General features: G+C 40.8%; 1 protein-coding gene across 3 annotated transcripts; it reads left to right on the top strand.

The window, feature by feature from the left end:
• The first annotated feature begins 12,003 nt into the window (after positions 1-12,003).
• Positions 12,004-26,527, top strand: LOC122564521 (cholecystokinin-like). Of its 3 annotated transcripts, none has more exons than XM_043719530.2 (3): positions 12,004-12,127; positions 17,319-17,564; positions 26,117-26,527. In XM_043719530.2, exons 2-3 carry the CDS (start codon positions 17,321-17,323, stop codon positions 26,251-26,253), a joined length of 381 nt encoding a protein of 126 aa, XP_043575465.1. In that variant the 5' UTR covers positions 12,004-12,127; positions 17,319-17,320; the 3' UTR covers positions 26,254-26,527. The 3 variants fall into 3 exon arrangements, with proteins under 3 accessions (XP_043575465.1, XP_043575464.1, XP_087834619.1); XM_043719529.2 differs by lacking the exon at positions 12,004-12,127 and adding an exon at positions 12,936-13,063; XM_087978493.1 differs by lacking the exon at positions 12,004-12,127 and adding an exon at positions 12,944-13,128.
• The last annotated feature ends 832 nt before the right edge of the window (positions 26,528-27,359 follow it).

Below are 27,359 nucleotides of genomic sequence, written 5' to 3'. Positions count from 1 at the left end.
CTAGGTTGAATTGCCCATAGTGTCCAGAACATGCAGCTATGTACATTAGCCATGAAAACACAGGGTTACTGAGATGGCATGGGTTGCTCTTCAGAAGGTCAGTGCACTCTCAATGGGCTGAACAGCCTCTATCTGCACTGTAGGGATTCTTCTCTATGATGTTCAACATGTCTGGCCACGTTATGTTCATTACTTCCTTGACCATCGAGACTGATGTGGGATTTGAACCCAGAGGCGGGGGCACTGCCCATTGCACTACAAGCCCGCTGTTCTAATCAGTGTTGGTGTTGAAGGTGAAATCTGATGCACCAATACATTTAGCTGACAAAGGAAGTATGTGCTTAGAAATAGACCACTAAATTCCCTTCAAATTAAACAAGATAGAAATACCTTCCAGATTTTTATCTATTACTGTGAGGGCGCCAAAAACAAAAACACAGCAACTTTCAATAGGAAGAGACTAAAGATAAATATTCAATCACTTAAATAGTTCTGCTTACCTTGGTGTAAAAGTTTATGATGATGCACATCATATTTCACACCAAATGTGCAAAATTGTACCAATTGCTTTGTTGTCTGTCCACATGTACATAATAAGCTATTTGGAAATGTTATGAGACATTATGGGATTTGAATCTGGACCAGAGGTAGGTCTTCATATCTGGCCTAATCTGTGCCTAACCAAACAGTAAAACATTTTAGATTGTTAAGCAGACAGAGATTCTCCACAGAGAGATATTTTTCTGATATGATGACAAATTTCTCTGCATGCCAGATAGCAGGCTGTTGAAAATGATGGAGAATGTGTCACACATTCACTTGTTGCAGCCTCTGAGTCAAAGAATTTTGCATCCTTCTCAATTCCAGTAGCAGCAGTGTGCACCATTTTCCAAGATGCACTGCAGAACAATGCACCAAAGGCAACACTTTCTAAACCTATGACCACTTCCATCTAGGAGGACAAGGGCAACACCACCAGCACCTGCAAGTTGCCCTCCACATTGCTCACCATCCTGACTTGGAAATGTATCACTATGCTTTCAGTGTCGCTGGGTCAAAATCCAGGAATTCCCTCCCTAAGGGCATTGTGGGTCTACATATAGCACATGACCTGTAGCGGTGTCTGCAACTCGCCATGTAAAAGGAGGCATGTCAACACCACTTTCTCACCAGCCAGTGACACCCATATTCCACAAGTAAATGTTTTTTAAAAAACTGATTTGATTTTAAGAAGCTTACCTAATTTATCCAGTGATTAGTTGAGTTATAGAGATCAATAAAGCCCTTTGGCAAGAAAGCTGACTGCAGTCAGGCAACAGTCAGGACGGTTATTTAACTGGACAGAGTTGAAAGTCAGTTTCCCACCTGACTGCTGAATGGAAGTGTTAATGTTCTCTGCTGTTAGGGCTGGACTGAGATTCCAGGAACCTAGTCAAATGTCATTCATGAATATCTGATGTTAATGTAAGTTTGCATATAAGAGTTATAGTCTCATGCAAGTAAACAAAAAGTGCATTAGTCAACATAAAAAATTGAGTTTAAACAGCAAATTGATTACGAAAAGAACTGGGAAGGTGCTTTTAAACAATAAAGTCAGAAATTGCTGGAGAAACTCAACAGGTATGGCAGTATCTGTGGGAAGAAAGCAGAGTTAATGTTTTGAGTCCAGTGACTCTTCATCAGAACAATTTGTGTTTTTGTTTCAGATCACCAGCATCTTGAGTTATCTGTTTTATTTAAGAACAACAAAGTCATTCGAGATTTAGATGCAACATCAGGACATCATCACTATTGAATTTTGTTCAGCAATCTGGACATTACAAGCTACCTGAACATGAACTTGCAGAGGTGTTGCCTTTCAGTAGATAAAGAATTCAAAAACTCACAAGGGGAAAGGAGCTGTGTGTATTATGCAGGTGCTGAGTATAACATTTCTAGATTTCAACATTTTTTAAATTTAGGGCTGGTTTCGGATATAATCTAATTTATCCTAAAACTAAAACACTCACCGACACATAACACAAAAGATTAAAAAAGGTGATTGATGTACCCCATCAAGGAGATGTCAGTTTCACAAACAAGGAAGAAGAGAAAATTGATGAGACTACAGTAGACTCTAATGATCTGAATCTAGTACAGAATTTAACTGTGACTAACACTGTGACTTGTGCTAAGCAACTCAAGCTATGTAAAGTACCAGGAAATACAGCTTGATCAACACTGCAAGTGGAGTTGGAGGAGCAATAATCATGAAAGGTAATCATATCTGTGCACAAGATCATTTTGTAGGCATGATCAAATAGATCAATAAAACTTCCGTGGATCTGATGTACTAACAGGAATATCTTTAACTGTTTAATTCAACTTGCTAAATGAATAGGTTATATCCATTTCATGCAAATTAAAATGGGGCAATGAAATCAACTTTATTTTTACAGCCTTAAAATTACTTTTAAAAAAATATACATGATTGATAATTAAATTTTACTTTTGGATGTAGGTTTGCTCGCTGAGCTGGAAGATTCATTTCCAGACATTTCGTTACCCTACGAGGTAACATCTTCAGTGGGCCTCAGGCAAAGCAATGCTGAAAATTCCTGCTTTCTATTTATATGTTTGAATTTCTTTGGGTTGGCGATTTCATTTCCTGTGGTCAAGTCACTTTCGGTTCCTTTTCTCAGGGGATGGTAGATGGAGTCTAACTCGATGTGTTTGTTGATAAGAGTTCCGGTTGGAATGCCATGCTTCTAGGAATTCTCGTGCGTGTCTTTGTTTGGCTTGTCCTAGGATGGATGTGTTGTCCCAGTCAAAGTGGTGTCCTTCCTCATCCATATGTGAGGATACTAGTGAGAGAGGGTCATGTCTTTTTGTGGCTAGTTGGTGTTCATGTATCCTTGTAGCTAGTTTTCTGCCAGTTTGTCCAATGTAGTGTTTGTTACAGTCCTTGCACGGTATTTTGTAAATGACATTAGTTTTGCTTGTTGTCTGTATAGGGTCTTTCAAGTTCATTAGCTGCTGTTTTAATGTGTTGGTGGGTTTGTGGGCTACCATGATGCCAAGGGGTCTAAGTAGTCTGGCAGTCACTTCCGAGATATCTTTGATTTAGGGGAGAGTGGCTAGGGTTTCTGGATGTGTTTTGACTGCCTATAAATAGCAGGAATTTTCAGCATTGCTTCGTCTGAGGCCCACTGAAAATGTTATCTAGGAGGGTAAGGAAATGTCTAGAAATGGACCTTGCAGCTCAGCGAACAAACCCACATCCAAAACCTCAACCTGAGCTACAAATCTTCTCAAAACTCACTAATTAAGTTTTACTTCACTCTATTAAATCCTTCACATATTTAATCTAACTGACAATTGATTCATATACTTTTTCATTAGCTCTTTAGTCCTTCCCATTCACACCTGGTCTTTGTGTTCTAAAAGCTTTCTGAAATATTTGTCATCTTGCATCTAAATACAATGCACATTATAAAAGTAATAATTGACAGCAAGTGCTTTCCATGTACAATTATTAGCTAGTCAGGATTCCAGAGCTTACAGGAAAATGTATCCCAAAGGCACTAAATCAAAACAAATCTCCAAAGTATTAACATTGAAATATGAGAAAATGAAATGGTTTTAATTATAAGATGATTTCCTGATCTAAAAGCCACAGCAAGATCCAGGAAACACATTTTCAAGATATTACATTAGTGTCTAGTGGTTTGTCACATAGACCATTTGTCTGATTTGTCTGCCCTTCACAAGCCCAACACCAAAGTTAGCCTTTCACTTTCTTCACAGTAAGTAACAGAAAATTCATCTGTAACTTTTTCTGACAGAGATTCATAAAATCAGGATGAAAATAAGTCTCCTTCACATCCTAGACGCTATGTACTATCGCACCTATACCTGTTTCAGAGTGGCAATAAATGATCAAATTCACTGAGAATAGGCACAGGTATAAGTCAGGATGGAAAATTAAAATGGTATGGCTGATTTTAAGAGCCACATTGATGGTAAGTAGCTTTGCTCTGATCCTGATATTTATTACTAGTATAGTAATAAAAGGAGAAATCAGAAACATAGAACGTAGGAGCAGAAGTAGACCATTCAGCCCTTTCAAGCCTGCTATACCATTCAATATGATCATGGTTGATCATCCAACTCTACACCCTGTTCCGGCTTTCTCCACAGACTCTTTGATACCTTTAGCCTTAAGAACTGTCTTTAACTCATTCTTGTAAATATTCAGTGTTTTGGCCTCAGCCACTTTCTGTGGCTGAGAGTATAAAATAATTCACCTTGCTGCCAATGGGACTAGATTAATTTAGGATATCTGATTGGCATGGATGAGTTAGACTGAATGATCTGCGTCTGTTCTGTATATCTCTATGACTCTATGCTGAATACAACATGCACCTAGGACAGATGATAAGAATTTTGAACCAACATTATGGATTGGACAAAATTCCAGGTCTCAGAGATAATCTCCTTCTTGTCCTTTTAAATCACGACATTATCTTTTCACCACCAAGAATTTCCCCGATAAGGAAATGTTCACTCTTTTTTTTAATCCCAATAGCTAACTTTGTTAAAGTTGTGTGCAATAATCTTTGGCATACTACAATGGCATGCCTTTTGTTGGTTCCAGTCAAAGATTTGTGAAAATATTTTGTGTGTGTATGAGATGAGTTACGGTATGTATCATCACAAGCTGCAGTGGAAAGGGAAACATAGATGTCATTTTTTTTTCCCAGCCAGTGTATCCTAAATGGAACATAGGACTATAAAATGGTGTGAGATTCCTAAATGAAATACACCATAACCATCCTGAGGATGGCCATTCATCAGCTGAACTGAGTACTGAGAACAAATTACTTTAAAATTAAGCAAAATTTAAGCAATTAAATCATAAAGCCATCCCTAGATTTTATCCTAGCTAACATTCTCTAATGAATCACAAAGAGATCACAAATCCTCATATTTGTGGTGGTCACGTTTTAAAAAGGTTTTATTGTAAGTGTAGTGGAGTTCATAAAAGTGGAATCAATCTGCTTGGAGAACACTGCTTTAGATTAGATTCCCTCTAGTATGGAATCAGGCCCTTCAGCCCAACAAGTCCACACCGACCCTCTGAAGAGTAACCCATCTAGACCCATTTCCTGTTAAATGATGCACCTAACACTATGGGCAATTTAGCACGGCCAATTCACCTGGCCTGCACATCTTTGGACTGTGGGAGGAAACCAGAGCTCCCGGAGGAAACCCACACAGACATAGGGAGGAATGTGCAAACTCCACACAGTCACCTGAGGCTGGAGTCAAACTGGGGTCCCTGGCACTGTGAGGCTGCAGTGCGAACCACTGAGCCACTGTGCCTCCCCTTTAGCTCTGACTTATTGAGGATGACTGACAAAGAAATGGATCACTGGGAAGCCAAATTTTAATCTGTCTTTAATGGCAATGTCAATCTTTTTCAGCCTTGCTGTGTTAATGAGCAGTTCATTTGTTCCTCTGCTTTTATTCTAAATGAATCTTTCCCTTACAGCTGCAAGGGCTATCTATACTAATACAGGATATTTATAAAGACTGAGCATCTGAGGTTAGAATACTAGTTAAAATAGTTTTGCAGGCAAAGAATATTACATATTTGTACATTGTCTGAGATCAAGAATGGTAAAAGAAAGGCCAGTTTAAGTAATGTAAAGTGTGTGGAAAACTCAGTGGCTTCAGTCAAAATCAAAGATCCAAGATGGAAACATAAATCTGTCCCAAAAGGACTTGGTCATCTCAGCACTTTATACTTGAGTGGCTTTGTCTGAGGTTGGATAGGCTGGGACTTTTTTCATGGTAAATAGGAGGTTGAGGGCTGACCTTATAGAGGCTTATAAAATCATGAGGGGTATTGATAAGGTGAATGGAAGATGTCTTTTCCCTAGGATGGAGGATTTCGAGACTGGGGGCATATTTTTAAAGCGAGAGAAGAAAGATTTAAAAATAGACAATTCTTTTACACAGAGAGTGGTTCATGTATGGAAAGAACGTCCAATGGATGTGGTGGATGTCAGTGCAGTTAGAATGTTTAAAAGACATTTAGATAAATACATGAATAAGATTAGTTTAGTTTCCCTACAATATGGAAACAAGCCCTTCAGCCCAACAAGTCCACATTGACCCTCTGAAGAGTAACCTGCCCAGACCCATTCCCCTGACTAATGCACCTAACACTATGGGCAATTTAGCACGGCCAATTCACCTGGCCTGCACATTGTTGGAAGAAATCAGAGCACCCAGAGGAAACCCACACAGACAGTCACCCAAGGCTGGAATTGAACCTGGGTCCCTGGTGCTGTGAGGCAGCAGTGCTAACCACTGAGCCACCATGCCACCCCTATAAGAAATGTTTGGAGGGATATGGGCCAACTACAGGCAGGTGGGACTAGTTTAGTTTGGGATTATGGTTGGCATGGACTGGTTGGACCAAAGGATTATTTCTGTGCTGCATGATTCTATGATTCTATGACTCTATGATTAAGAGCAGGAACAAGATTGATCCATCAAATTAAACATGAAAATGAGATGCTTATTCGCACTGAATATTGTTCTTCATACATGCAGACTTCAAATTAATTGATATTTTGCTTTCCAATACTGTTAGCTTGTAATACACATAAATAACCTCACTAATTTATAATCTCAGACTCTGATCACTGCAGTTATTGATATTCGGTATCCATTTGTCCTAATTTTGTGATTTGTTCAATTGCCTGTATAACCTTGCTACTCATTTTATTAAGTGAATCTGCTCATTACTGTGTTGCTACTCGATAGCTAAGTAACCCAGATTACATTTATGCTTGTCTATTTAGTGTTCATGAACCCAACTGTAGCTTTAGTGGTGAGTTGTCAAACATGGTTAGCATTTGATGATGGTTTTACTTCTTCATAATTTGGCAAGGAAAAAAATGCACTCACTGTGCATCTTAAGGAAACTTACCAAAGAACTGGTTGTAGTTTAAATTAATTTTGCTTTGAAGAGAGTTGATGGAGACATCATTGATGTTCACGTCTTCACTAGGAAGTAAAAACCCAGATTGATCCTTTGTAAAGAATTAAAGAAAGAAATTAAAAATGCAGCTAATTCCTTAGTGTATAATTATTACATTACTGAGACTCAGCTTTATTGTTTTCAAGGATCACTATGATTTATACCTTCAGGAACCATTTGGAAATTATGTTATTCATCAGTATCATTGAGAACTAACTGTAAGGAAACTTCCAAAATATTATCATTGCATTATCACAAAATCCTTTCAGGCTGAAAGAAGTTAACTGGTTTGCAATTACTCCCGAAAGTCAGCTTTCACTCAACTAGACAGATGTTATCTTTACAGTGAATGATACTTTGGTCAAAGATTTGTTTAATTCTGATAAAACCTATTTAGTTGAAGTTGGCTGATTTTCAAGTGTATATACAGGAACAATTTTTTCTTAAATGGGCAAGTAATATTATATTTTAGGAACTGACAAGTTCTTCACCTTTGTATCAAATTTGGCAATCCTTTTCATAGCTCTTCAAACTTTTGTAACTGGTCAGAGTTGGGGTAATAATATCATTCAGTGTAAATGTGAGGAAGAAGCATTTGTATCGGACATTTGATAAGCATTCAGATATGAATCCCTACATTTTGATCGCTTACATAACTTGGTGGCTGAACAGATTTAGTACTCAATTTTGACCAACTTCAGTGATCTATATTCTAGCTCAACTACTGTACACTAATGGAATAAGAAAATGAGAAAAGGCCACAGAAGCGCTTTCAGCTATATCAAAGCTTCCATCAAAACATAGCTGAATTTTAAAATAACTTGAATACGCACACATCTTTTCTCTTGCTTGCTAGATAATAAATAAAATTTATCAAAGAATATATTTCCCCTCATACTTAGTATTTCAATATTGGGTCTTAGATTTCTTTTTTTTTCATTCATTCATAGTATGAGGGTGTCTGTCACTGGTTAGGCCAAAATTTATTGCAAGGATTATAGTTTCCTTCCCCGCAGGACATTAGTGAACCGGTTGGTTTTTTTGACAATCGACAATGAATTCATGATCATTATTAGACTTTTAATTTCAGATTCCACCATCTGCCATCCACCTGGGACACCAGAACATTACTGGATTAGGGTTGTGAGGATCAATTAATATAATCCCAAAGTAAATTAATTATATTTCACATCTTAACTTATTAAATAATCATTTTACAATCCAAACAACTCAATATCTAGACTATGAATTTGCTGCCTGACCTGTTGTGCATTTCCAGCACCACACTCTCGACTCTGATTACAACCTCACCTCATCCTTGCCTACCCCAATAACATTTCACCCCCTCACTTACCAAGGATTACTTTATTGCTGGAGGAGAAAGTGAGGTCTGCAGATGCTGGAGATCAGAGATGGAAATGTATTGCTGGAAAAGCGCAGCAGGTCAGGCAGCATCTAGGGAACAGGAGAATCGACGTTTCGGGCATTAGCCCGAAGAAGGGCTAATGCCCGAAACGTCGATTCTCCTGTTCCCTAGATGCTGCCTGACCTGCTGCGCTTTTCCAGCAACACATTACTTTATTGCTACCTTACAAATATTCAAAGATTGCTTTCACTGCCTTCTTGAGAAAGTGAGTTTGAAAGACTCAAGACCCTCAGTGAGAAAGAGGTTCTCCTCCTATCTTAAATGGGTGAACCCCTATTTTTAAACGTGACCTCCTACTTCTAGATTCTCACACAAGAGAAAATATCTTTCCACATCATCCCGTCTGGACCATTCAGGACTTTATGCTTCAATCAAGTTGCCTCTCACTCTTATAAACTCCAGTGGATATGAATCCAGCCAATCCAACTTTTCCTCATAAGACAACATGCCCATCCTAGGTATTCATTTAGTTAACTTTCTCTGAACTGTTTCCTAAGCCCTCCTTAAAGAAGCTGACATATATAGTTACACTACACTCCATATGTGGTCTCATCACTGCCCTGGACACCAACATTAACCTCCCAACTTCTGTGTTCAATTCTGCTTACATATGTATAACATTCTATTAGCTTTCCTAATTACTTGCATGATAACCTTTTGTGATTCATGGAGTAGGCCATCCAGATCCCTCTGCATGCCAGAGCTCTGCAACTTCTCACCATTGAGAAAGCATGTTTCCATCTTATTCTACCTGCCAAAATGAACAACACTTTTGTAGCAAGCCAAATTATGTCCAGGTACACAGTGCTGCAAGATCTCTGCCTAGATTCCCTGGATGGTCTTGGAAATTTGAGAGTCATATTATTAGGGGTGGCATGAATCATAACTGTAAATATGATGGACCATGCTTTTCTGTGGCAGAGCATATGCTGTTAGTTACCTCCCTTGTTTATTATTTCATTTTTGCATGGCATATTATGAAAGGAGCAGCTGACTAACAGTCCAACAAGTAGATCTGTGATCTATGTAAACAGGGTAAACAATCTTTTTAAGCAATCAGATTGAAAGATTATAAAACTGGCAGCACAGAAACCAAACAGGAAGTGTAGGGTATGCGAATTCGCTGTCAAATCAGAAATTAAAAGAGGGATAAATTGGAATAAGAGAAATATTGTAAAAAAGTAAGAGAAGTCGACAAATAATTACAATAAACATGTTATTTAAAAAAAACTCCATGATAGGTTAAACTTAACAGAATGGGACTTTGTATTTGTAGTCTTTAATGTTCAGAACCCGAGAGGATATTTGAAAGTAACTAATGGTTTTCACTTTGTTATAAGAAATGCTTGCACTGATCTAAATTGTGCTACGACTTCTCATTAATGCGAACTCATGGGTTCAAATCCCGCAGCAACAGAGGTTACCATGAAGGACTCACTTTCTCAGCCTCTCCCCTCACCTGAGGCATGGTGACCCTCAGGTGAAACCACCATCAGACATCTCTCTCCAGTGAGACAGCAGCACCTTGGTCTGGTAGGACAACGTGGCTTTAATTCTGAAGAAGGGTCACTGGACTGTTAATTCTGCTTTCTCTCCGCAGATGCCGCCAGACCTGCTGAGTTTCTCCAGCCATTTCTGTTTTAGTTAGCGTGTGAAATGGATGGTTATTTGGATAGAAATAATGTGCAAGGATGTGAAGAAAAAGCATAAGATTGTTAGGAGATAACGATGCTCTTTTGAAGAGCCCCAACAGACTGGATGGGCCTAATAGCCTCCTTCTGCACCCTTACAATTCTGTGATACTGTCATTCTTGTGAATCTCGATTTGAAATGTTTAAATTTAGTTTTTAATTTAATTGGCAAAGTACGGTTATTGATATGTTTCTGTGCAGCGTGACTGCATTTTTTTTTCGTGTCTAATTACATGTTGAAAATGCAATTCAAAACCGATATGGAACTAAACGTTGGGCCATTCCACTCAGTAACTCTACAGTCTCGGGAACCTGGGATCTCAGCGAACCCTAAGGACTTTTCTGAAGGCACGTTAATGGACTGTATTCCTCCCGAGCAGGGCGTCAGCTCCTGACTCTGTGTCCCTGTCTCCTCCCAGCTCCTGCTCGACTCAAAACTCCCAAAGCCTCAGCCCGGGCGCTAAGCTCCGTTTGAGAAAATAAAACCCCAGCGATGTTGTACGGCATATTTTGAAAGCTTCGATGTTTTGGATGTGTGGGAATTGGTAGCGAACGGGGAAAGGGTTTGCTTATCCAAATAAATTTTGGCGAAGAAATGTAGAAACGTGAGTTTAATTAATATGTAAATACTAAAAACATAAAAGCAGATGAACAGCGATACTATAATTGTAAAAGCCGCGATTTTAAAAAAAATAATGGATTTCATTCTATCTGCTACGCCCCCCAATTTGCCTGAGATCCTCAGATCAATGTTATACAGTTAGGGTTAAGTAGGCAAAGCTATTATCGAATTGAAGTACTGTGTGGCTAAAGCCAGGGTTTACAAATCGATATTTAGAGTGTTAAAGCAGGGGGTTACAGGGCAAATTTAACTAGCAACGGCACTTAAACTGAGACCACTGTGGTGAGTTAAGTTTGTGATTTCTGACCCTCCCCACAGACTACACATATTTTCACCTGGAAACTGACCCTTTGCTGTCAGATATTCTCTGTGGACCGGGCTGATGGAGACCATTTGGAGGGGCTCTCGCTGAGTTTCCCGGTGTAGGTGCCTCTGGTGCGGGTGTTGGGTACAGAAGGTGCTGTCACTGATCGGGTCCACACTGTGTGGCTGGTGCTAGGGTCAACCACTGTTCTAGTTAAAGTCAGAGTGGAAGGAATGCCAGCGCTGGGCACTGGTGGACAATCCTATGGAAAGGCTGAGGAGAAGGATGGGAAATTCCCACTTCATCCCCAGACAAACCCCACCCCAACCCCCTCAGCCCGGGTTAATCCGACCCCGGGGCTCCCGGTGACCAGGGGAAAGCTCCCTGTCTCCCCCAGCGTTCATTCACTCCGAGTATCACGCTCATCCCCAGCCCCTTATACACTCAATCCCCACAGTCTCTCCCCCTCACTGCGATCCGCTCACTCCCTCCCTCCCCCTTACTCTCTCCCTCTCCCTCTGAGCCCCTCACTCCCTCCCTCTCCCTCTGAGCCCCTTACTCCCTCCCTCTCCCTCTGAGCCCCTCACTCCCTCCCTCTCCCTCTGAGCCCCTCCTTCCCTCCTTCTCACTCCGAGTCCCTCACTCCATCCCTCTGTAAGGCCCCCCATCCCTCCGTAAGCCCCTCACTCCCTCCCTCTCCCTCTGAGCCCCTCCTTCCTTCCTACTCACTCCGAGCCCCTCACTCCCTCCCTCCCTAAGCCCCCCCCCCCCTCCCACTCCCTCCCTCCCTCTGACAGGTTTGGTTGATGTGGGTAGAGGGCAGGAGTTACGCTTCACCAACTTTGCTCTTGGATATGTTTTGTCCCAACTCCCTCCCGCCAATCCAGGTTGGTCCTGCCTCCCTCCCTCCCTCCTCCTGCCTGCCTGCCTCCCTCCCTCCCTCCTCCCTCCTCCTGCCTTTATAAATAGCGCTGCTGCATCCAGCGGCAGATCTCCGTTCTCCCTGAAAGGAGGAGAGTTCACGATCAGTCTGGGAGCACCACACCGACCGGTAAGATGCCCCCTTTGTGAGGGGAGGGGAAGGGGGTAGCTTTTACTGATCATCCCTAGATAAAGTTAAAACAAAAACAGATGCAATAGAACAATTGAGTGAGGTGGGCATTACCTGGGCTATGATAATAACGCGAAGCAAAAAAGTTATCTTGTTTTAAATTAATAAATATTCGTTAAAATATCTAACCTGCTGGGATAAAGTGAAACTTTGTATGTGTGTGTGTGTGTGTGTCTTCAGAATGTCTCGCCCTGCTGTGTTTTGCAAACACTGGAAATATTGGGGAGTTGTGTTTTGCAGTTAGTTATCTCCCCTCGGAGTCTTGCAAGTGCTCCCCAGTTCAGGCGTTAGGATCAGGTCATATTAAATATGGATCCTTCTCTATAGGACTGAAGACAAATCTTCACCGATAACTCCTGTGGTCTTGTCACCCATCTGTAACACAGGGGATACACAAGATGCTTTATTGAAACAAGGTGTAACGATGTACACAGAATAACGTGACCCGTGATCCCTGGAGCATCCAATCCCCCCTCTCTGCCCACTGCCCGTTCACCTTTTCCAGTATTTCCTTTGCACTCACTGCTGTTTGCATCCCATACGGTGTCAGCCACCAGCGGGAATTCTGTGCCTGGTCGGTGAAAGGAGCAGTGGAACGGGTAGTTAGAGACACCCCTAACGACCCAGGGAGTGCTGGGGAAACTCAGCAGCTCTGGCAGCAGCTGCGGAGAGAGAGAAACAAAGTTAACATAACGAGTCCAGTCTGACTTCTTCAGAACTCTATGTCTCTCTCTCTCTCTCTCCACAGATGTTGCCAGGCCTGCTGAGTTCCTCCGTTTTCCCTGGGTTTTCAGCATCCCCAGTACTGCTCTCCTTCATTGCCAGCATTAACAGGTCACAGAAACGACCTCTGAGAAGTAATCTGAACCAATTAAGGCAAGTAGCTCTCTGGTAGTATTTCAGAAGCAGCCAACTGAAATCACACTCTCTGCTTCTAGTGGGTAAGTGAGCCTCAGAGTTTTGAGTTCAGTTAGTCCATAAAACCATAAGAAATAGGAACTGGAGTAGGACATTCAGCCCTCTAGCCTGCTCCACTGTTCAATAGAATTACCGCTGATCCAACATTCCTCAAGTCCACTTTCCTGCCTTTTCCCCACAGCTCTTGATTTCCCCTATTGATAAAGAATTTATCTCAGCCTTAAATACACACAAGGATCCTGTTCCCCCTCCCCCGCTCTCTGTGGTTAAAAGTTTCAGACACTCACAACCCTCTGAGAGAAGAAATTCCTCCTCATCTCCGTCTTAAATTGGAGCCCCTTTACTCTGATACAATGCCCTCTGGTCCTAGACTTTCCCATGAAGGCAAACATCCTCTCAGCATTGACCCTTTCGAAGCCCTTGAGAATCCCATATATTTCAATAAGGTCACCCTCTCATTCTGCTAAACGTCGGTGAGTGGAGTCCCAATCTGTTTAACGTTTGTTCAACAATCCCTCTATATCGGGGATCATCCTTGTAAATCTTCTCTGAAATGCCTGCAGTAAAACAGTTGAATCTGATTTGCGTAGTGTTCACAGAAGCGCCTCTCCACTTGCACTGTGTACTGTTTCTGGCTGTGGTAAAGGCATAACAGAGTTACTGAATAACTTCTTCAGTTCAGGTACACTGCTGAACAATGTTTATATATACATATATATTTCAGGAGGTGAGGTGAACGAACACAGGGTTTGATCAACCAGGTATTGTGAATTATTAAAGAATTTAGAAGTGGAGATATATTGGCCTTGGCTTACAGTCTTAACGTTGTTGTTTGCTGGTTGTTACTGACAGGTAACAGCTGTCTCCCGATCTGAGCAGCGCTCAGATGCTGTGTCAAAGTTGCCAAAGAATTTTCAGTGTAAGTCCACATAAAATGAAGACCAGAATCATTTGAGATTTTCTCTATTCCCCCCTCTGATCCAAGCTGTTTTATCAAATATGTAAGTGTTTCATGAAACAAACAGTCCCCAATAAAAGCCGAAACCACCCATCACCGATTTGAACTTGTTCGATTTTGTTGAAATTAAGTTAATCTTGTCTGATCAGAACAGTCTGAAGAGGAGTCACTGGACCTGAAACATTAACTCTGTTTTCTCTCCATGGATGCTGTCAGACCTGATAAGTTTGTCCAGAAATTTCTGTTTTTGTTTGTTCTTTCATTTGACACAGAATATTGGAAAGTGTCTTTGTTTGACGGTAGGATAATGTAACTACTGAGCACTTGATATAAACTGACATCAAATGGTACATTTTCAAAGCGGCCTTCCAAAGAGAAAATCAACACACAAAGTCAGCAGCAACACAAACTAGACATAGCTCTCAATAGGAAAATGAACTCAGTCGGTCATGCAGTAAGGCAATCACGGGGCAGATGGATTTCTACAATGGCTTTATTTTTAGTTAAACAGAACTTATAAACCTCCCGAGGCACCTAACCATGTAAATGCAGGGAAGGCAACATTCTCACTTTCACCACTCCCAACTTCCCAGTGTCCAAGGCCTCAAATACTCCTCCAGGTGTAATAGCTGTAGTTTGGTTAATTTGTGTACTGTACTTGCTGCTTGAGATGTGGCTGCTCTATGTGAGATGGACAAAATTCAGATCACCTTGTGGAGCGTCTCTATACAAGCTTCAGGCCCTTTTAATTTTCTGCCTCACTCCTGCTCTGATCTCTCTGTCCTTAGTTTTCTACCCTGTTCTAAGGAAGCTCAGTGCAAGCTAGAGATACATCAGCTCCTCACACGAACAGGCACTTTACAGACTTTCAGTCTCAACACTAAATTCAACATTTCGGACGATAACTACTACTCTTATTTTTTGGACAGCAGCATTCTGCTGTTAACATTTGCACCTCTTGTAGATCTGTCTTTTGTTTCTTTACTTTTCCCATTTCCATCTCCTTTTACCTTGCAACAATATTCCATTCATCATTTAAGTTATTCCGCATGTGAAGTTTGTTGTCTCTTGCCAGCTGTCTTTCTATACCTCTGGACTTGCATAAAACCTCTCTTATATCTTAATAATTTTCCCGGTGTCAGGTGAGGCTGTGGACCTGAAATGTTAACTCTCTTTCTCTTTCAACAGACGTTTGCATAACCTGCTGAGAGTTTTGCTGCATTTTTTATTTTTATTTCAGACTTAAAGCACCTGCAACACTCTGCTTTTATGCCAAAAGTATCTGTATCTGGTCACTTCATAACGTAAAAGATTTTGCTTGCGATGTTGTCTTACATTTTCAATATCAGGTCAGGCTTCATTGATGGCTTATGCTATCTCCTAATGTAATATCTATGCTTCTAGTTGTACGATTTGTCCGCACAGACACGAAATGGCTTCATACCTGTGGACCCTCACTGTTGGTCCAGATCATTGCCCGGTAGTCCCTATCATGATTTACTTACAACTAACTCTGTATTGAAGACGGTCATGTTGCACTGCTGAGTGCTATATAAATTGGACAATTCGCAATGTGTTTACGCCTCACTGAGAGCTCATTCTCCTTTCTAGGTGAATACCTACATTGCTGTATATTTTCAACACTGAGCAAGCAAGAGTGTGTCCACAGCCAAATGATGTTGATGTTCTGAGGAAGGGTCACCAGACCTGAAACATTAACTCTGACTTCTCTTCACAGATGCTGCCAGACCTGCTGAGTTTTTCCAGCAATTTGTGTTTTTTGATTCTGATTTGCAGCACCTGCAGTTCTTTCGTTTGTATGGTATTGACATTGCTCGGAGATTTATATTTTCTATGTGCTAGAGTGGTATGATTGCACAACAACTGGATTTGGCATGTAGTATGTGAAAATCTGACCACTTAAAAGAACAAATTCAATGCATGATATATTCTATTAACACAAGCTTTCTTTGTGGAGTCTTGTTCACCGGGACATATTGGGATTTCTCCATCGTATCAGACTTCACTCCAAACAGTGAAGAGTTTCCTCCCAGTTCCCATTAACTATAATTTTGCTCGGACTCCTTGATATTTCATTTGGTCAAAAATTGCCTTGACTTTAACAGCCACTCACTGCAACCTCACTTCTAGATTTTGGCTCTTTAGTCCAGACTTGGTCCAATGCCAGAATATGGCCAGGAGCTGAGTGACCCCGACAAAATTTAAAATGGGCAGGTTATTGCAAAGCAAGTGTAATTTGATAGCACTATTGAGGACCCCTTTCATCACTTTGCGGATTATCAAGAGTAGACCAATGGGGCAGTAGCAAACTGACTTGGATGTTTCCTGCTTCAAAGGTCAATAAATTGTATGGAACCCGCACACAATTTCCAAATACTCATAACTGGCTGTGGGGTTTTAATCAGAGCAGCGTTGTTTATTCTGAACTTAACAGTTCTATTCCTGATTTAGCTGATAGTGGTGTCGATAATGTTTGCTGACGATTTTCCAATCCCGGGTGTTACAATTGTTCTCCTTGACAAGAACAAGGAGCTTTGATACAAAGCAGAAAAAGCACAGCCAGTCCTATAGTGAGAGCTCACCTTCACACACTGAATTAGAATAATGCAGACGCTTGCTTAACCCAGCTGAGGAATTTGAAAAGCAAAATCAATTCTCAAACAACAATTCAGATTTTAAGACAAAATAGTTATTTAAAAGTACAGAAGCTTTTGCTAAAGTTTTTCATCTTGCACTCATCAGGACCATTCACAAGAATACAATTTCATGGGCTAACCAACATGAAGGAGAGGAGAATGATGAGTGATGAAGAGAATACTAAGTGCTCAGGCAGCACTCCCCTCTCATGCAGTATAAATGTTGGTTTTCCTGCATTGTCCTGATGAGTGAAAGAGGAAATACTTCAATAAAATGTCTTTATCCAACAGTACTCATTTTAAGAATAGCTCAGTATTCCAGGTGCAATGTTTTAAGCAGCCTATTCCCATTGGATTGTCAGTGATGAGAAAGATATTTGTGGCAAATAATGTGAAAAGGTTAGGTCAATTATTCAAAAAGCATTGGCTGTTGGTGGGCATTATTTGGAAGTATATCCTCAGCATTCTTGTCTCAATTGTTGTGAACCTGTTGCACTGGTGTGAGAGCTTTGAAACAATTGACTGCTCAAGGTTGAAGTGTGCCTGTTTGAGGTGATGGGTTTCACTACACCTTGTCTGTACTTCCTTTTATTTCCAGCTATGAACAGTGGGATCTGCGTGTGTGTGTTTCTCGCGGTTCTCTACTCGGGCTGCATCGGTAGACTCATCAACGGGTCTGATGATGGGAGTCCAATTGGCAGGGAGCTGAAGCAAAGCATTGCCATGCATCAAAGGCAACTTCGGGAAGCCCAGTCCACTGAGCAGGTGAAACCATTCCAGAGCAGTGAGCAAAGAGCCAACTTGGGAGCTCTGCTCACACAATACCTTCAACAAATCAGAAAAGGTGAGTTACACCAACTGCAAAGTGAAACTGCCAATTTTAATGGAACTTACTATTCAACAATTTCTGCAATTGCTCACTGAATACATGTGGCTGAATGTATAGAGGTTTGTTTTCTGGCAAGTCTCAGTATGTAGATCTCTAGATAACATCAGAAAAGCATCTGGATGACTTAACATCCATCAGAATTCTTCATTCCGGCAACACCAATTATAACAGCCTGCCCAAAAATTATCATACTGCATCTCTGCTTGGAGACGTAGGGGAGACATATCACTTTGTTAAAGTTTCAGTGCCAGCAGAGGACCTGAAGAGCTGACGTCAAGGCTATAGCTGTGCAATGAAAGAAGCCTTGTCTGTTTAATTTTAGCTTTGCTGGTTTTTGAATAGTGCCCAAATACAGCTCCTAAAAATGCCACAAACACCCTTTTCAAAGGTTACCGTCATCTATGAGACTGGAAACAAAGCTGAAGCTGACCATCTCTGGAACATTGAAACATTACGCAGATTCTGTATTTGAAACATTGGTTCAGCAACGTGTCACTGGGCCGCACCGTCACATCATCTTCCTCCCCTCAAATTATTTTCCTCTTCTTTTGACCAATCACTTGAAAATCAATACCGAAATTCAGAGCAACTGCATTGGTAATGGGGTATTTGTCTAACAAATTATAGCTCTCATTAACTTGTTGCGCGAATAACCTTAAACAGGGAGTCAGTGCATTTGTGTGTTTGCAGATGACTGAAGTATTTTTCTTTGTTCCCTGAATCTAAGCAAACCCCTACACTACATTGCCTGCCCTCATCCTTTAACTCCAGTGGGAAACAGTGCACATTTCAGAAGGAGCAGCCTCTTCTGAAAATGATTTGAATCAGACCCAAGTGCAAGTAATAGTGCAGTTACAACTCCCTTGTGATTTCAATCCACAATAATTTATGAATGCTTTCTTGACTGAAAATGTGTTGCTGGAAAAGCGCAGCAGGTCAGGCAGCATCCAAGGAGCAGGAGAATCGACGTTTCTGGCATGAGCCCTTCTTCAGGAATGAGAAGGGCTCATGCCCGAAACCTCGATTCTCCTGCTCCTTGGATGCTGCCTGACCTGCTGCGCTTTTCCAGCAACACATTTTCAGCTCTGATCTCCAGCATCTGCAGTCCTCACTTTCTCCTAGAATGCTTTCTTGGGTCAAGGTTTGGGAAGCCCTGATGTGACTTTCTTGGCATGTTTAGAGACTTAGCCTTGACCATCTCAGAGTGTAGGCTGGATGCTTCCGAATGTTATTGAACAATGTTCTATTTATTGATGACATGCAACCAGCAATGCCCAACTTCAGGTGATTGAATCTCTTGAATTTGCTGCACTTGTCTATGTTTGTCAAAACATTAGATCTTGGACAGACATTCACATTGGGATATATTTTGACAATCCAGTGCCAACTTTAGCTCATCATAGCTGTCTTTTTGGACAAACGTTTTATGCCGAGTTCAGAATAATGCCATGTGAGTTTGATTCCTATTGAACTGAAGTAGATTTGGTACTTGCCTCCTCAACCTGCCCCTGAGAATGGAAGGCACTGCCTATTTACCACTGACCAAAACTACCAGGAAAATAGCTTAGGATAAAGTCTAAGCAGCCAAGGGTCTGCCTTCAGGCACAATACAATTGGCAATGCAGCATCATAGGGATCTAATAAAGGTATTCAAAAAGGAAGGAGTCTGAACAGAGTGGATAGTGGAAAACCTGAGTGGATTGAGAACAAGAGGGCAAAAATTTAAAACAGTTGGGGAAAAGGTGAGATGAGGAAAAGTGAATGGTGGGGTTTAGAATGCACTGCTTGAGAATGTGGCAGAGGCAGTTTAAACAGAGAAGGGGGTAGGTGGGTATTGTAAAGGAACAGTGGGCAGGATTATGTTGAGAAAGCGATAGTATGGCATTAACTGAAATGCTCATTGGGAGAGCTTGCATTAATGTGATGGGCTAAATGCCCCCTTCTGTGCTGTAGTGATTCTGTGAATTATCAGAATAATACTGTAGATGACAGAATTTTAGCCTTTGGTATAGATAGGTTGATCCACTTGCTTTGTGTCTTTTGAACTGCATGGGCTTGCACTTTAATGGAACAGTTCCAACGTTTGCCTTCACCCAGCGAACTCCCCACCCCCACTAAAATATTTTAATTGTGCCTGTTTTATTTGTTCTCTATCTCTAGAAGTCATGTAATCATCTCATAAAAAAAAAGATTGTTTCGTAATAGAGTCTCAAAAAGAGCAGCTGAACAATATTTTGTGGAAACCAATATCTAGCCCCATCACAAGCCAGGACACCTCAAAAAGGATCAATAAATTTAACAAATTGTTTGATACCTTAATCAATCTGATTCATTCCTGTCAAAAATTTGAGATTTGACTTGAAACTTTGGCAGTGATAAAGTTGCCATAGTACTACCAGATTACAATGCTGCTCTCTCATTAGCGAGAGAGATGATTGGTGGTGTGTTTAACATGGCAGTCACCATGTGTCAGGCAAAAGTATGGTCTTTCATGGTAACCTCAGCTGGTGCAGTAATTGAATCCACACTGATAGCATCACTCTGCATTACAAAGCAGCCATCCAGTCAATTGGACTAACCAACCCCCAGCTGGACAAGGAGCCAATAATAGCTAATGCAAGGATCAGGTCCTGCAGGAATGGAGGACCCACAAGCATTTTACTTACTTTCGATATCTTTGCAATATCTTGTTTTCTCCCTTGGACATGCACTGAACCCCTAACTAGAAGCCATGTTAACCATGTAGGCAGGGTGTCCATCTGAACCAGTTGTAATGTTTTGTGAACATGTTAAGATACTCCCTTCAAAATTTGCCATGAACCAGACAGAGAATTGGCTACACCTTGTCCAGCTGAGGATGTACAGTAGTCTCATCGATAGTCCTAAAAGGGATCTTTAAAATCAACCTAAAAGAGTTGTATACCATAAATGGAAAGGCAGCTTAACCTCTTTTGTTATGATGTTAATTCATGAGAATTAAGTGGTGCTCCTTGGCTTCACAGCATTTCTATCGGCTCAAACACATCACTGCCTCTGGTTCAGTTCCCCAACAACCCCCATTACCACCCTCCCACCTTCCCCTGCTCCCCTAACCTCCACAGAACCATAATCAGATGATTATTACATTAGATCACAGAAACTTACAAACACATTCCTTCCCATCCATCATGCCTGTGTGGGCTAAGAAACAGCTCTGCAACTGAGTCCCATTTTCCAGCCTTTAGTCCGTAGCTCTGTAGACTGCTACACTTAATTGCATCACTGGGGTTTTATTCCCAAGTGCAATGAAGTTTCTGGCTCTATCATCCTTTCAGACGGTGATCTTCAGCCTCCCGCTGAATGGGTAGAATACCCATTCTAATGGGTAGAATAGTTTTGCCTCAATCCACATCAAATCCTTTCACCAATTACTTTAAATAGTGGCTCAGCATTGGAAATGTGCTGAAATGTTTAATTGGCATCAGTAGTTTGCAGGTTTTACATACTTGCAAACATACACATAAGGAACAGGTGAATAGGTCATTCAGCTCTATGCCTGCTCTGCCATTTAATAAGATCAGGGCAAATCAGATTGTAACCTCAACTCCACATTCCTGCCTACCACTGACAAAACTTTACCCTTGTCCGCCTGTCTCTCTCTCTCTCTCCATCTCAAAAATATAAAAGAACTTTGCATCCACCACCGTTGATGAAGAGATTTCCAAAAATTCATGACTTTCCCTGAGAAAATGAATTCTCCTAATCTTGGTCTTAAATGGGTGATCCTTATTTTTAAACAGTGACCACTTATTTTAGATTTGATCACCAGAGGAAATAAACTTTTCCTTATCCATCTTATCAAAGACTTTTAGGAGCTTTGTATGTTATAATTAAGCCACCTCTTACTAGTCTAATCACCTGTGGATACAAAACTATCTTGCCCAACCTTTCCTTATAAGATAACCTGTCCATTCCAGTTTCTCTAAACTGCATCCGACACACTCATAGCCTTCTGCAAATGAGGGGATCAATATTGTGTACAATGCTCCAGAAGCAATTATTCAAGACCATAGTTCCATGGTAGAGGGTACAGAATGAATGCCCACCAGGCACTTTCTCAATGATGCAGGACGGGTTGAAACAAGGGAGTTACTCTAAGTCACGCAAATACATCTCCCAGTACCGAAATACACAGAGGTATCCCCATGGTGAACAAGTTTCCTGCTTTTCAATTCTTCCTGCCTCTTCTGAGGAATATAGGTGAGATTAGATTAGATTAGATTTCTTACAGTGTGGAAACAGGCCCTTCGGCCCAACAAGTCCACACCGACCCGCCGAAGAGCAACCCACCCAGACCCCTACATTTACCTCTTCGGTTAACACTGCGGGCAATTTAGCCTGGCCAATTCACCTAACCTGCACATCTTTGTGACTGTGGGAGGAAACTGGAGCACCCGGAGGAAACCCACGCAGACATGGGGAGAATGTGCAAGCTCCACACACACAGTTGCCCGAGGCGGAAATTGAACCCGGGTTTCTGCCGCTGTGAGGAAGCAGTATTAACGACTGAGCCACCGTGCCTTTGATTTCCATCTTTGCAACATGATGTCCATGAAAACAAATGTGCTGTTAACTCATTTAAGGTTAATTCATATAAACAACAATTATAGTTGATGTGAAATTCTGCAGTAACTCTCAAAGTGTATTTGATGACAAACGTCTTTCATGTTTAAACATTGAAAGAATACTCTGTTCTACACTAAATGTGAGATTAAATTATGATTGTGCCATCTGGTTAGAAATCAATCATTTTTTGTTTTATATGTTAACATATTGCGAAGGCAATTATCTGGAATGTAAATGCAGGGCTAATCTGTTTGAGATTTATGGTAAACTATTAGCTGCAAAGTAATCAAATAATTGGACATTTTCTCCTTGGAAGTACTGAGAACATTTGCTCACGTTTCTAGCTTATTACATCTGTCATTATAAATCAGCAAAAATCCAAAGATAGGTTTTTAAAGAAAGATTTTAACAAAAATACTGATTTATTTTAGAAATCATTCAAAGTATATTAATTTTTTTTACACCTGACAGCCTGAACAGGAAAAGGCTGATTCTACAAGACTTTGAAATACAAACAATTCAAATTAAACAATGCCATAAAAATTGCATTGGATTCAACATTACACTAGTGATGGCTAAGAACATCTCATGTTTAAAATAAGTAGTTCAGTCTTAAAAATAAACTTTTATTTCACAGACGTAAGACACATATTATCAAGTCAGGGTAATACAGCACAGAAACAGACCCTTAGGTCCTCAACCAGACATCCCAATCTGACCTAGTCCTATTTGCCAGCATCTAGACCATATCCCTGTAAACACTTTCTATTCATGTACCAGTCCAGACACTTTTTAAATGTTGTAATAGTACCAGTCTCGACCACTTCCTCTGGCAGCTCATTCCATACATGCACCACTCTCTGCGTGAAAAGGTTACCCCTCAGGTCCTTTTAAAATCTTTCCCCTCTTAGCTTAATCCTATGCCATCTAGTTTTGGACTTACCCTACCTTAGGAAAAAGAACTTGGCAAATCATTATAACCATGCCCTTCGTGATTTTATAAACCTCAATAGGGTCACCCTCAGTGTCCAATTCTCCCAGAAAATAAGTCAAACCCTCCAGTCCCAGCAACATCATTGTAAATCTTTCTGTACCCTGTCAAGTTTAACAACATCCTTTCTATGGAAGGGTGACCAGAGTTGTACGCAGTATTCAATAAGTGGCCTCAGCAATGTTCTGTAATATGCTGCAACATGACTTCCCAAATCCTATACTCAGTGTTCTGACCAATGAAGACAAGCGGGCCAAACATCTTCTAAATTTGGAGGTTGGCTAATGTGGTGCCAATATCTGAGATAGACTGTAGGAAAAGCCAGGGAACTGTAGACTGTTGAGCCTTACATCAGTGATGGGTAAGTTGTTAGGGGGAATTCTGAGGGACAGGATTTAAATGCATTTGGGAAGGCAAGGACTGATTAGGAATAGTCAACATGGTTTTGTGCATGGGAAATTATGTCTCACTAACTTGATTGAGGTTTTTGAAAAGGTGACAAAGAAGATTGATGAAGGTAGGGCAATAGACGTTGTCTATATGGACTTCAGCAAAACATTCAACAAGATTCCGTATGGTAGGCTGGTTAGTAAGATTAGGTCTCTACGTGAAGCAGGGGAAGCAAGCCAATACAAAATTGACTTGAAGGCAGCAGATAGAGGATGCTGGCAGAGGATTGCTTTTCAGACTGGAGGCCTGTGAACAGCAGTGTGCCACAGGGACCAATGCTGGGTCCACGTCTTTTCGTCATTTATATAGATGATTTGGATGTGAATATAAGAGGCTTGGTTAATAATTTTACAGATGACACCAAAATATGTCATGTAATGAACAGTGAAGAAAGGTATCTCAGAGTACAATGGGACCTTGAACAGATGGGCCAATGGTCCAAGGAGAGGCAGATGAAGTTTTATTGAGACAAATGTGAGGTTTTGCATTTTGATAAGGCAAACCAGGGCAGGACTTTTACAGGTAATGGTAGGGCCCTGGGGAGTGTTACTGAACAAAGAGACCTAGGGATGCAGGTGCATAGTTCCTTGAAACTGGACTCCCAGGTAGATAGAATAGTTAGTGAAGAAAGCATTTGGCATACTTGCCTTCATTGGTCAGTGCATTGAGTATATGGGTTGGGACATCATATTGAATGCAACAGTTAGGACAAACCTATGATGAGAAGATACTGCACAAAATATAGATTAATTGTTGATGCACCCAAAAACAGAATTAGTTCTGTCTCATTTACATGGAACATTAACGTCTAAATCTAACCTGCTAAGAAAGAAAAACTATTGTTAAATTTAACTGATTAACAAGAGTTTTAGCTGATAAATCTATACATTCTGAAATGAAAGCACATTTTGTATCAAGTGTGTTAATTATCCACAAGGTTTATGAAAGGTCATTTTTACTGATGGCTATGGTTAACAATGTACATCATAATGTGTCCACTCCATCTACCCACATAAGCCTTTAGGAAACTTAACACCTCTCTTCTTCAAAAGCACTAGTTTAACATGTTTAAAGTTTTGATTAAAGTAAACTGTGAATTACTCAGCAGTTATCATTAATATATATATAACCTCCAAACTGATCATTGCCTCACTTGTCTACCTGTCACATCTACAGATTAATGGTCTGGTGTAAAATGTTATAAGTTAACACTTTGAAGGTTTGGAGGGATATGGGCCAAGCACAGGCAGGTGGGACTAGTTTAGTTTGGGAACATGGTCAGCATGGACTGGTTAGACCGAAGGGTCTGTTTCCATGTTGCACGACTCTATGACTCTCGCAAAATATAATATATGATGTGAAATATTTGACCAATATTTTCAACATCATGGTTTATAAAAATCTCCTGTCGGCCTTCTGCTCCTCAAAGAACTAAAAACAGTACAACCCAGGAACAGGCCCTTCGCCCACCAAGACTCCAGTGACACATGATGTCTTTCTAAACTAAAAACCTTTTGCCTCTGTATCCCTCTATTCCCTGCCTGTTCATGTATCTGTCAAGATGTGCTAACTTATCCACCTTCACCACTTCCCCTGGCAGTATATTCCAGGTTCTTAACACCTTTGTGAAAAAAGCATGCCTCTCACATCTCCCTTAAACTTAACCCCTTTTACTTTAAACCTATTTCTTCTGGTAAGTGACATTCCCACCCTGGGAAAAAGACTCCAACTATCCATTCTACCCACGCCTCTTATCATTTTGTAAACCTCAAACAGCTTGCCCCCCCCATCCTTCGACATTCAAGTGAAAACAAATCAAGTTTGTCCAAACTCTCCTCATAGCTGATACCCTCCAAGTTGGGCAACATCCCAGTAAACCATTTCTTTACCCTCTCCACAAGCTCCTTCAAGTAGTGTTATGACCAAAACTGTGTGCAATGTTCCAAATGTGGTCAAACTAAAGTTGTACACAGCTGCAACATGACTTGCCAATTTTTATACTCTGTGCCCTGACCAACGAAGGCAAGTATGTTATACGCCTTCTTGGCCACCTTATCTACTTGTGTTGCCAATTTCAGAGAATTGTGGACCTGTACAATCAGATCCCTCTTTATGTTGCTAACATGAAGGGTTCTGCCATTTACTGTATACTTCCCTCCTGATCTTTCAAAGTATATCACCTCGCACTTGTTTGAATTAAACTCCATCTGCCATTTCTCTGCCCAAGTCTCCTGTCTATCTATACCTTGCTGTATTCTCTGGTAATCTTCCTCCCTATCCACAGCTTTGTGTCATCCACAGACTTACTCATCAGGCCACCTATATTAGGAAAGTGATTGAGCAGTGGATTGGGCTAGAGGGCTGACTGGTCTACTTCTGTTCCTATTCCTTGCACTCGATGCCTCATGTCGTAATGAAGTGGTGATTACGCAGACCTAGTTTTTGAGTTTTGTCTTCCCAGGTTCTTTGGATAGAGGCACCCTTGTGGGAAGCAAATTGCAGAACCTGGATCCCTCCCACAGGATAAGTGATCGGGATTATGTGGGATGGATGGATTTTGGTCGACGCAGCGCTGAAGAATATGAATACGCAGCGTAAAAAAATTATAGTACAACCACATTCCCAAGTCTGTACAAAAGAAGAAAAAACTTTGATTTGAAGTCTTAAAAATGAGTGTTTCAAATTCTATTCACTATGGTCCTTAATGTGAATTTGTTTGTAAGACTGTATAATGCAATATACATATGAAGGATTTTGCAGAATTGTCTGGCTCTGTCCAGTTTCTTATTAATATTAATGATACAAGATCGAAATAATTCAGTATCTCGTCTGTCAATTTAGTACATCACAATAAAAAGAAGCAAAACAGAAACTTTGTTTAATGCTTTAACACATGTCATGGAGAAAACAGATGCAAGGGAAGGTAGTTCTTTCTCAACGTTGAGACCTATTGGTCATGAGGAATGGAAGGTAACTTCATTCCTGGCATGCAATGGTTCAGACTGAAGACCTCTAGTCACTTCAGAGTGTCCAAGTGACATGTTGCCCCAATGCTACAATGTCAAACATTGCCATTTTTAGAACAGCTCTGAGGAAGGGGTTGTGAAAGAAGCTGACCATTGTAAAACCATTAGTGCACAGATTATAACATGTTCCCTTCTACAAAGAGCAGCTGAAGTGAAGGTTCCAAGAGAGGGCAAGAAAGATATACAATAACGGGTCCATGACTTGCATTACTGGCTGGATTGAAGAAGTTGGGGTTCTTCCTGTTTTAAAGGGAGAGTTAGGAGACCAATGTTCAGAACCACGAGGAAGCGAAACAGGCAGAGGGGGAAATGGTGTCCATTAATGGAAGGGTCGAAACCAGGACACCGATGTAAAAATAATATAAAAACATAAATTTTAGAACACATATAGTGCTGTGATGTGGAATGCACTACACTCAATCGCAGTTTACAAGAGAGGATTGGATAATCATTTAAAGAGGAGAAGTATTATAGGGCTAAAGGACAACAGGGTGAAATTGAAACAAGACAAAATGCCATTCAGGCTCAATGGATTGAATACCTTCCTTCTCTGCTGTAACCATTGTACGATTCGCAGGTGTCTGAGCCACACAGTCTGGGTTGAGTAACAACTGCAAAGATACCATTAGGCTGCAATGATTACTGCTCTGCGCTAACATCTATATTCTATTGACTTCT

This window comes from Chiloscyllium plagiosum, unplaced genomic scaffold (genome assembly GCF_037043375.1).
Source record: "Chiloscyllium plagiosum isolate Xiang-an unplaced genomic scaffold, Cpla_swu_hap1 HiC_scaffold_34, whole genome shotgun sequence".
Lineage (NCBI taxonomy): Eukaryota > Metazoa > Chordata > Chondrichthyes > Orectolobiformes > Hemiscylliidae > Chiloscyllium > Chiloscyllium plagiosum.
The sequence above is the reverse complement of the archived record's forward strand: the minus strand, read 5'-3'. Positions and strand labels throughout refer to the sequence as shown.